General features: G+C 43.2%; 1 protein-coding gene across 4 annotated transcripts; it reads left to right on the top strand.

Moving 5' to 3' along the window:
* Window positions 1-1,264: 1,264 nt before the first annotated feature.
* LOC308313676 (uncharacterized protein) lies at window positions 1,265-11,476 on the top strand. 4 transcript variants are annotated; one of them, XM_080760943.1, is made up of 10 exons: window positions 1,265-1,476; window positions 4,261-5,989; window positions 6,215-6,814; window positions 7,238-7,552; window positions 8,284-8,377; window positions 8,461-8,641; window positions 9,516-9,599; window positions 9,737-9,807; window positions 9,915-10,050; window positions 10,620-11,476. In XM_080760943.1, the coding sequence occupies exons 1-10, from the start codon at window positions 1,396-1,398 to the stop codon at window positions 10,638-10,640; spliced, it is 3,312 nt and encodes a 1,103-aa protein (XP_080617069.1). In that variant the 5' UTR covers window positions 1,265-1,395; the 3' UTR covers window positions 10,641-11,476. The 4 variants fall into 4 exon arrangements, with proteins under 4 accessions (XP_080617069.1, XP_080617070.1, XP_080617068.1 ...); XM_080760944.1 differs by lacking the exon at window positions 6,215-6,814 and having other exon boundaries at window positions 7,286-7,552; XM_080760942.1 differs by having other exon boundaries at window positions 4,261-6,814; window positions 7,286-7,552.
* The last annotated feature ends 285 nt before the right edge of the window (window positions 11,477-11,761 follow it).

Genomic DNA, 11,761 nt, shown 5'->3' with positions numbered 1-11,761 from the left:
CAGGGAAAGAGAAACAGAGGCCGGCCCAAAAACAGCTGGCGGCGGGACCTCCAGGCAGACACCAAGAGGCTGGGATGCACCTGGTCGCAGATAGAGACGAATGCCAGTGACCGAGAACTCTGGAGGATCCTTGTCGACGGCCTATACCCCGGTAGGGGTGTCAGGCGTAAGTAAGTAAGTACCACATGAAAACTCTAGGATTACAGCCAGGTCATGCCCAGTCTCTTTCTCCCATTGACTAAAACGTGTTCAATAGATTCAGTAGCAAGGTTTCTATTGCATATCTCCATTCTGCCCAAGCTTTCTTTTTGTTTATCCATACTGGTCCACATAAACTGTAGTATCTCTACTCTGCCCTTTTAAGTTTTCGGTTATTGCATATACATTACACACTTAACTAATCTACCATTAACCAAAATAATTATAAGAAACACAAGCAAGGCTTTTTTACTTAGAACCTTCGCTTTAGAATAATGGCAATGGCAATTCAACAGTAGCTTAAAACATAGGCTACTTTATGCAAAATGTATTTTTTTTCTATTTTCACCATTAGCCTTTACTTTACTACTTGACTTATCCCTTTTAGCTATTTTCAAATTTGACCAAGGGCTGTCTGAGCCTAATCATGGTGGTCTTTTGAAGATGCTCTAACGTCTGTTAATAATGATCAAAAAATAGGAATTTTAAAATTCCAAATAGGTAGCACATCCAAAAATGTAATAAATGGCGGACAAAGTAGCCTACTCACATTTCCATTTCTTTATTGGCACACACCAAAAAGGAACGTAAACAATAATTATATTTTACTTATAACTTAAATACTGACAAAATACAATTAAGGCACTTGCTCAGAAAGGTAAAATGTGAGTAGAATTGGAGGAGACAGTGGGACATTAGTGTAGCGCCACCTATGGGCTAAATTGCACCATGTGTCTGCGAACAGAAGTGGTTCCTTATATTACAGAAGTGCTTCCTTATATTACAATAGTTACAAAAGACACACCGACTTTGAATGGCCCAAATACGACCGAAAAAGAATGATAACAATAGGAATGTATTTGATTTTGAGCAATAACAATGGAACTACTGAACATTATTACAAGGCTACCTACCTAAAGGAACACAATGTTCATTACGTCACGACTTTCTTAATGTGACCAATTAAGAGAGGTCTTGTTCAGTCCCTTCTTTCTCTCACCCAATGAAGGTGATTCTTATTGGTTTCTGGAGTGGGAAGGGCACTTTCTGCATGCAGGCAGCAGGCTGCAGGCATTTGGGACTGGCTGGCGTGTTACTTTGCCTTGCTGTGTGGACGTTAGTGTGTAAAACGAATCAAAACCAAAAGGACAACAATATATATTTTCTTACATACAGTTGTGACATTTGGGGTTTGAAATGGGGGGTAACAGCCCAAGCCACATGCCTTACGAAGACGATGATAAAGGCGGCGAAGTTACTTTTGTGAAGGGCATTAAGGTGAGTGCACTGAGAAACTATTGGATCTATAAAATATTATAATTCATACACATCCTAATGGCTGCAAAATAGGCTAATCAATTCGTTCGTTATTTTACAAATATTACTGTATGTTTTGATATAATTGTGTCTTTGCTAAACAGTACAAGCAATTGTAGCCTATTCAGCGTCGTTTCAGATAAATAAGGCAAATCTTAAATCCAGGGTAATCAGATCTGCCCAATTTCTTCTTGAATGTGGTAGTTTCTGCCAACGGCATAACGTGAAGAACTGTATGAGATTGAGTACTGCTCATGGGAGGCTCTCTTATATAGCTAAATATAGAGACCAAAGTGCATGTGTGCAGGGGGTGGGCTTGTTGACACTTGACACAAGAATGAAAACTTCTATTACATGTTACACCTAATTTTAAAGGTGCAGTAACTTATATAGGCTATATAAAATAATTCTTAATGCAGCTCTATTCCATAGAGCCATGTATGACTTATTTCTCTTGGATGGAGTTGGTATCCAGATAACTGACTGACCTGAAAATGTATTTTCTCGTTTCTCTGTTTACTAAAGAGCTGTGGAAATGTGGAGGCCACAAGGGGGCGTGGACTCCACATCTCTCCAGCTCTTTAGTAAACAGAAAATCCACTTTCAGGTTGGGATACCAATTTAACTGCAATGAGGAGAGAGACCTCTTATAGAATACATGGTTAAACACATGAAAATGGAAGCCAGGGATGAAAAAACGGAACTGGAAGCTGATAAATTATATTTGACATTATTTAACATCTGAAAATGTATTTTCTGTTTGCTAAAGAGCTGGAGAGATGGGGAGACCCTAGCCCAGTCTGTGACCTCTGCTGCTATCTCCGGGACTTGGTCACCTATCGTTAAGTTTTGGTTGAGGCAAAACAGTCAAACCTGGAGGCACGTTCCTGATTGGAAACGCAACTCTATATTAAAGGAGCATGCACTTTCCCAATCAGGAACGTGCCAACATTACTAATTAACCTCAAGTTGGCAAAAAGAATAAGTAAGACATTAAAAAGGAAAAAGGTTGTTTTAACCATGGATTCTTTTTTTTTCAGACCATTGGAACTACAGACATCTGTAGGATGATGCTGGTGAAAGTTGCAATCTTTACATTTTTTATAAGATACTTGCCAGCAAGGTGACACTTCCCATAGACAGCCCATTCATCCAAACATAAAAGTCCTATCTAATTATATTAAACAACGTCCACTCACAGTTAACAGTCTTTGTATTGAGTTGTGCTTGAAATGTACCGTAATTCTGCGACAACATTGCAGTTGTAGGGAAAGCTTGAATTATCCTCTTTCAATCTGTAAAGTGTTTGTTTCATAAAAATCCACCGTAGACATTTTATGAGCTACTTCCTGTAAAGTGTTGGAGTTTGGAAGCGCTCGTTGAATATCACTCAACAGCCCATGCGTACCACCTGTTTTGAATGTGCACATAGTGCAGCAGGCAGCAGGAGGTTGCTTTACTGATAACGAGCGCTTCCATACTCTGATCATCTGCAAGGAACTTCTTGACAGGAAGTAGCTCATAACATGTCTATGGTGGATTTTTATTAAACAAAGGTAATTCAAGCTTTCCCTACAGCTGCAATGTTGGAGATTTTGACACTGTTTAATATAATTAGAGAGGACTTTTCTGTTTGGATGAATGGGCTGTCTTTGGGAAGGTGGAAAGCAGAGGTGGAGGTCACAGATGAGGCAAGAGAGACCCCTCAATGCTTCAACTGTTTAATAATACACTTTTTTGAGGGGCGCATGGCTTTTGAAGATTACATCACATAATGGCAGCCACGTCTATGGTATTTTTGAGGGGCGCTAGACGCTAGTCCCTCCTATATCCAGCTTTTGGTGTCTGTCCACAAACTTTGTCCTACATAAACATTAAATTCCAATGAATGGAGAATTTTACGTCATAGTGTCTGAGCAAATAGACATAGTGTCTATTTTACGTCATGATTAGAGATGTTTTCCATGATCGGAAAAGTATCCTCTGTATATCGACCCTTTTTGGCCTATCGGGTCATATCGGTATCGGCGAATATGCTAGTCTAACCACCGATCCGACACAGGGGTAAGGGGTTGACACTATGGGCTGTATTTTGCGTGTCTTAAGTACCAGGTCTTATTACCTAACTTGAGTAAACTAAAGACCTGGAGGCGTGATCAATGCCATTTGGCTATTCTGAGTGGCCAAAGAGCATTGATCACGCCTCCAGGTCTTTAGTTTACTCAAGTTAGGTAATAAGACCTGGTACTTAAGACACGCAAAATACAGCCCTATGGCAGGTAAATAAAATGTTGGGGCATGTGGAGTTTGCTTTCGAGTTGCCCAAACAGCAAGTGCACCTTTGAGTGAGGAGTCTGCTATTAACAACACCAGATAAAATAAGTAATTTTCTTTTTTTATTATTATAAATATTATTCTCTGGTATCTGTATTCGGTACCGGCTAACACAGAAATTGTGGTATCGGGATCGGATCGGGAACGAAAAAAGTGTATCGGGACATCCCTAGTCATGATGATGTATGATGATAAGAGCGCCCCTCACTTCACACGGGTGTGATTTTTAATGTTTGTTTAGAGCACCGTAAATCGTTTGCCAGGGCACTAAAGGATGACGTAAGACGTCATATTGTTTTTTTTTTTACCAGAAAAGATCATTTACACAGCACCTTTTAATGCTTTGAATAAATATGCCCTGTTTGAACAAATATGCCCTGATACTGATCTAAAGACTTTTCATTTCCACAGCTGTCGGATAGAGTTGTCAACCGCATGAAACAGCCTTCAACTGTTGGGAAACCTCAACCATCTGGAACTGCATCTGAACCAGAACCACTCATAATTACTACCCCCAATGTTGAACACTCACTGTCACTTCTGGAACACCCTCCTGCTTTCTTCACCCCACCTTCCTCTACACCTGTACCTTCTTCTCAACCTCTACAACTTGCTCCCCCTCCACCTGTTAAGTTTCATTCCCCTCCACCTTCTTCGGTGGAATCCACAGTTCTCCCTTCACCTGTAGAGCCAAGTTCACCACCTCTCGCAGAACCCGTTGTCACAGCCACACCCCCTCCTCCATCTGTTGAGCCTGAAGCTCCATCCAAACCTCCTGAAGTTGAAACGATTGTCCCACTTCTGGACTCTGTCTATATGGCTCCACCTGTGCCTGTTGAAAGAAAGGAGGAGCCCACAGCTCCTCCTCCCCCTGTAGAGGAGCCCATTGTTTGCCTGCCTTGTCTGGCTCAGCAACCCACACCTCTTCAACCAATACTACAACCGCATGTAGAGCCAGAAGTCCTGCTGGCTGTTCCCCCAGCAGTGGAGCCTGTAGTTACTTCATGCCCTGTTCAACCCATTGTATTGCCCCCACCTGCTGAGTCAATAGTCCTGGCTCCACCTTCAGAGTCTGAAGTTGTACCCACAGTGGTTGATCCTGTGGTCCTCTCCCCAGCCACTGAGCCACCTATCGAACCAATTATTTTTGGTAGTATCTCAACAGTGGAGCCTGTTACTTCATGCCATGTTGAACCCATTGTGTTGCCCCCACCTGCTGAGTCAATAGTCACGACTCCTCCACCTTCAGAGCTTGAAGGTCTACCCCCTGTGATTGAGTCTGTTGTCCTCTCCCCAGCCACTGAGCCAGCTATTACACCAATTACCATTGGTTTAGCCTCAACCGGGGAGTCCGAAGTTAATTCGGCACCAGTTGAACCCATTGTGTTTCCCCCACTGGCTGAGTCAAAAGTCCTGGCTCCACCACATTCAGAGCCTGAAGTTGTACCCACAGTGGTTGTTCCTGTGGTCATCTCTCCAGACACTGAGCCGGCTATTGAACCAATTATCTTTGGTTTAACCTCAACCGGGGAGTCTGAAGTTAAATCAGCACCAGTTGAACCCATTGTGTTGCCCCCACTGGCTGAGTCAATAGTCCTGGTTCTGGATGAGCCTGTGGTTCTCTCCGCAGCCACTGAGTCTGCTATTGAAGCAATTATCTATGGTAGTCCCTCAACAAAGGAGCCTGTAGTTACATTAGCACCTGTTGAAACCATTGTGTTGCCCCCACCTGCTGAATCAATAGTCCCGACTCCTCCACCTTCAGAGCTTGAAGTTCTACCCCCTGTGAGTGAGCCTGTTGTCCTCTCCCCAGCCACTGACCCAGCTATTAAACCAATTACCAGGGAGTCCGAAGTAAAATCAGCACTAATTGAACTCATTGTGTTGCCCCCACCTGCTGAGTCAATAGTCCTGGCTCCACCTTCAGAGCCTGAATTGTTACCCACATCTCCAGAGCCGGTCGTTTTAGCTACACCTGTAGATCCTATAGTTCTAGCCGTTCCTGTTGAAATTGATCAAACTGCTTCCACTGCACCTGCTGTCACAGCGCCCTCTGTTGAATGTGCTGAAATGGTTGCACCAGTTGAAGCTAAAATCCTTCCAACCCCTTCACCTGTGCAAACGGGTCTATCTACCCCTGGTGAGTCTGTTACACTTCCCACCACATATTCTGAGCTTAGAAGCGAAATACCTCAAATTACTCCAGTTGAGGTAGCTACCATTGAGCCTGTAGTTACCTCTACACCAGTCGAGACTGTTTCGGATGAGCCTGTAGATCTACATCCACCAGTCGTTGAGACTGTTTCTGCTAAGCCAATCACTCTACATACACCAGTCGTTGTAACTGTTTCTGTTAAGCCTGTAGGTCTACCTACACCAGTCACAGAGACTGTTTCTGCTAAGCCAGTCGCTCTACCTACACCAGTCGCAGAGACTGTTTCTGCTAAGTCTATAGCTCTACCTACACCAGTCCTAGAGAGTGTTTCTGCTAAGCCTGTAGCTCTACCTACACCAGTCGTTGAGACTGTTTCTGCTAAGCCAGTCGCTCTACCTACACCAGTCGTTGAGACTGTTTCTGCTAAGCCAGTCGCTCTACCTACACCAGTCGTTGAGACTGTTTCTGCTAAGCCAGTCGCTCTACCTACACCAGTCGTTGAGACGGTTTCAGCTAAGCAAGTCGCTCTACCTACACCAGTCGTTGAGACTTTTTCTGCTAAGCCAGTCGCTCTACCTACACCAGTCCTAGAGACTGTTTCTGCTAAACCTGTAGCTCTACCTACACCAGTCGTTGAGACTGTTTCTGCTAAGCCAGTCGCTCTACCTACACCAGTCGTTGAGACTGTTTCTGCTAAACCAGTCGCTCTACCTACACCAGTCCTAGAGACTGTTTCTGCTAAGCCAATCGCTCTACCTACACCAGTCGCCGAGACTGTTTCTACTGAGCCAGTCGCTCTACCTTCTCCAGGTGAGACTATTTCTACTGAGTCTATGGCTCTTGCTACGCCAGTTGAGACTATTTCCGTTGAGTCAGTAGCTCTACCTAGTCCACCTGAGACTCTTTCTGTTGAGCCAGTAGTTCTACCTAGTCGAGTTGAGACCATTTATGCTGAGCTAGTAGCTTTACTCTCTGCAGTTAAGACTATTTCTGTTGAGCCTGTAGCACCTACAGAAGTTGAGACTATTTCTGTTGAGCCTGTAGCACCTACACCAGTTAAGACTATTTCTGTTGAGCCTGTAGCACCTACACCAGTTGAGACTATTTCTATTGAGCCTGTAGCTGTCCCTATATCAGTTGAGAGTACTCCAGTTGAGCTTACCACTCCATTTCACACCATAGATCCATTTTGTCCTGCTGAATCATTGTCCTGCCCCTCTACTCCACTCACAGAGCCTGTGTCTGTTGTACCTGTACCACTTCCTGTTCTTCCACCTGTAGAGCATGCATCACCACCATCACCTCCCCTTGCTTCCACACCTGCACGAGAGCACATTACCGAAGAGCCGTTTGTGCTGCTGCCTCCACCCTGTCACTCCATGGAAGTGGCCATTCTATCCACTTATCCACCTGTTACGGAGCCCTCTGAGGAGCCAATATTCACCCCTCCAAATCCGCCAGCTTTGGAGCCTATTGTGATCCTCCCTCCCCCTGTCTTTGATGAAGAAGTTCCTGTCATGATGAGCCCACCACCCCCACCTGCACCAGGTAAGAACACATTTATTCTTCTTTTCAAAATACTTTTATTGAAACATTTTCAATGACGGAAATCTCAGAGGCAGGTAAATAAGTAAAATACAATGTTGTATACCCTCCCAGACAAAAAACACCCCATTTTCTCCCCTTCCAATTTGATTCTTATTTTCCCCCCAGCCTCTCTACGAGTAGGCCTACTCAATCTCTGCTAACCCCCACAATAAGTCATTGGGAGGGTGAAGATAGCCTCGAGTCTCCTCCGATACCCGGGCCGTCAAGCCACCATCTTCTTTTCACGTGACAGTGAAGGGTCTCACTAGGGGGCGTTAACGCATGTGGAGGTACCCGCTAGTGCTAGTCCCAGTCCCAGTCCCAGTCCCCCCCCCCCCCCCTCCCCGAACAGGTGCCCTAAGAACACATTTCTTTCATTTCCAAGATGTGCATGCCAGGTAACAGACATGCAGAATAGATTAACCACTTAGTTGACTGTTTTATTTTTGGTCCCCTCTTTTTTTTCCCCTACACCAAATCTCGTCTTCGAAAATAGATCTATAGCTCACACCGCGTTGTGGCATGTTTTGAGCTTGTAAAACAGATATTCTTAGTGAATGTTGGCCTATTTATGACATGCCTAAAATAGGGAAGCTAGAGTTCATGTGATTAAGAGGCTATGAGAAGATTGTTAGACATTTACACAAACAGATCTTTATTGACATGATGTGTGGTGCCATCTTCTGCTGCAGTGGATGAAGCCACGCTGAGGAGGAATATCGAAGAGGAGCTGCAGAATGGTCTGGAGCTGGAGATCAGCCAAAAGAAGCAGGAGCTTATGAAAGAGTAAGCATCTTATTATTCTAATTAGAAGGACTCATGTCATATCTGTGTCTTCATGTGCCTCTGTGTTTGCATTTTGTGTGCAGGTTAGAGGAGATGAAGGCCCTGGCCTTAGCTCATGCAAAAGCAGAAGCCAAGGCCCTGGTTGAGGAGGAGGTAAAGAAGACGCTGGCTGAGGAGAAGGCAGTATACATGGAGAACCTGAAAGAATCCCTCATGACGGAGCACATGAACACAGAGGACGCGAGACTCATGGCCCAGCTATATGTAAGAACAACAAGCATGGCAATGATGGTTATTTATCAATTTACTACTATTACTATACTCTAGTCTAGTATTATTACTATAGTAGCCTATTATGCTGTTACTGTTATTACCCTGTGATAACTAAAATTATTTAATTTATAATTAAAATCATGCGTATGGCTGTATTTTATATTACTTGGTTTTACTATTGACTGGTAGGTCCAAAGGCTATCACATTGTAGAGTGCCATTGTTCATGTAGGCTGCATAGAGTGCATAGACTGTTGCTGATGTATTTTATGTTTCTGATGATGTTTCTTGCATGTTAAATCGGCTTGAGTTTCTTCTTTGAGTTTGGCTCTGTATATTTGACTGTTACTTCTAATCAGCTTGGCTTCTCTACGCAGTTTACTGGACTGACCGGATATTAGTCAGTTAAGGGCTGCTTTCTGCCCCAGTGCTTGCACGTTTTCTGACAGAGTGTTGTGGTTTAGAATTTCTCATAATCCAACTGTAAACACAGAATTCTCTCCATGTCTTACTGCACCTCCCCTGTCTTGTCTTCTGGCCTTGTTTCAGTGGTTGGAGCTGAAGGTAAGATACGAGAACTCCTAGATGCATGGCTTTCTTTTTCACTTTGTTTCATCTTTCCAGGCAATTCCACTGTACACTAAAAAAGAACACTGTAACCCACCTGTTTTTCTTGCCGCATGTTATCTCATCTTGTCAGTCATTACTATGTATTGGTTGTTAGAGCTACATTATGCGGATGTCATCATCATCATGGCTGTCATTGTCCTGAATTTCCCCATGGGGAACAATAAAGGTCTATCTCATCTGTCTCATTGACATTTACAGATGTAGGTAACAGTGTGGTGTTGTATTTCCTCCTTCAGGCCCATAAGCTGGATGAGAAAGAGAAAGAATTGGCAAAACAGGCTGCCTTCTTTAAGGACCATGTGGCTAAACTTGAAGCAAAGGTATCCCAATTTCATCATGGTGTATATTGACACGTCACTTTCCTATACAGTATATTCCTTGAATCACTTGAACCGTCAGACTTCGCTATTCTATTCGTTTTGTTGTTGATATTCTGATATGCTTTTGTTTGACACAGAGTGCTCAGTTTTATAAAGTTACAGCTGAGAGCTTCCAGAAGGGCAAAGAGGACGCACATGGCCGTTTTGCGTGAGTTTGAATGCCATTCCCAACGTACACTCTTCAAAAAAGTCTGATTGCAGCATGGTATTTTACAGCATTAACACCACCATTATGTTTAATGTTTCTCCTCCCAGGCGGTACAACATCACTCCAGTATGTGGTGACCTGCAGAGTCAGATCTTGAAATGCTTTAAGGAGAATGCAGGCCACACCCTGTCCTGCTCCGGGATTGCCTCTGCCTACATGCAGTGTGTGGACAACGCCAAAAAAGTAGGACTAAATACCATTATGCCTAATCTAGTGGCTGTGTCACTGTCCACAGAAAGTGTTTTATGGCTGGAGAAGTGCTTGCATCTATCATTTATTGACGCTGACAACATTAAAATCTGTCAACCGCTGCGGTGCTTGGATGTTTCATCATCTGCGTTATTGGCACAGATAACCTATAGCTGAAACGACGGGAAACATAGACTTGTTGTCATAGTTGTGTTAACTATTCAATGTAATGTCCCAAATAACCGGGTTGTCCGACACCTCCAGAAGTATCAAATGTGACATTGTTGAGTGGTACTCCCAGAGCTCTGAAACACTATGCTCGGCGCTGGGAAGAGGAGCGCTCCGGCAGGTCTTTACCATTGAAAATGCATGACAGAAAGGCGCTAGCAGGTAGCAGGTAGCAGCTCCAATAACACTTTCTGTGGACAGAGCCCCTTATACTCAGCACACCGAAAGGAACAGATCTTTTATAAATCAGGCATGCCACATTATGCTTTCTGTACTATTTACTACAATACATCTACTGTTTAACATCTTTTAATCCTGCCCTTTACTTCTCCCAGAAGACGAGCACTGGAGGCTAATATGATCATCTGTGGACAACTGCCTTAATACCTCGCTGATGCCATTACTGCAGTCCAACACCAAAGGAAAGGAGACGGGCGGCATTCACCAAACACACTTAAAGATTAACTAACAGTCCAAACCAGAGACAAAAGCCCACAGGTACCAGAGAGGGAATTGCAACAGCGTCTACCTCATAATTTTACAGAAATCTGGACGACCGGCATTAGAAGTGAGCCTGATTTATGCTTCAGAGTCGTGCCGTCACTCGCCGAATTACATTTTGTCAACGAACCATATAGCATAATCATCACATGACCGTGTCGCTTGCCAGAAATAACTGAGTCTTCAGTGGTAATTATACCACGTCTTTTCGGCAAGCGACAATGTTGTACAAAATAGGCTTAACTTGGGCTTTAGACTGCCGTGTTTGATATAGTGACCATGTTTTGTTCTTGGGACTGGTTCATAATAGACAAATTGACACTATGCTACAGCTATAATGAAAGATGGATCATTCCTTTTGCTCACGTACATCTGTTTTCCAACAATGCAAAACAAGACATTTACAGTATTTTATTTCCATGTTCAACTGTAGGATTTCAGCTGGGGTAGTAGTGTGACAATTGTATGCACTGAGATGTGGTGTAATAGATTGGTATGCACCATTGCCTTAATGCTATTAACATATCTTGACAAATCAGAAAATAAGAAAAGAAATCCACTGTATAAAGAATTGTGGGATTTAAAGCACGTGCATAATGCTAGTGTATTCTGAATAAGTAAAGTGAGGCACTTTAATGTGACGTTTTAAAGTAAAATTATGATGTTCTCAATAAATGTTGCAAAAACATGACATTTCACTGCTTTGTGGATACTGCCCTCTTGTGGATTTTGAGCAAATGATGATTAATAAGAAAGATATTGTTTGTGTGACTTGTGTCATCAAACAATTATGCTGCTAGGAAATGAAGAGCAATAACTGCGCGCTGCAAAGAATGCATTATGTAGCCAGCCAGTTTAGCAAAATTGGTAATTTATTAGTTGTTTCTGGTTCCTAGGACAAAGAGTAGCCTATGGCCCTGTTGTTGAAATTCTACCAAGACCGTACTTTACCAGGCATTCACTATTTGGATGTAAA

This window comes from Protomyctophum bolini, assembly GCF_963924005.1.
Source record: "Protomyctophum bolini genome assembly, chromosome: 4".
Taxonomy (NCBI): Eukaryota; Metazoa; Chordata; class Actinopteri; order Myctophiformes; family Myctophidae; genus Protomyctophum; species Protomyctophum bolini.
This window is presented reverse-complemented; position numbering and strand designations above follow the sequence as displayed.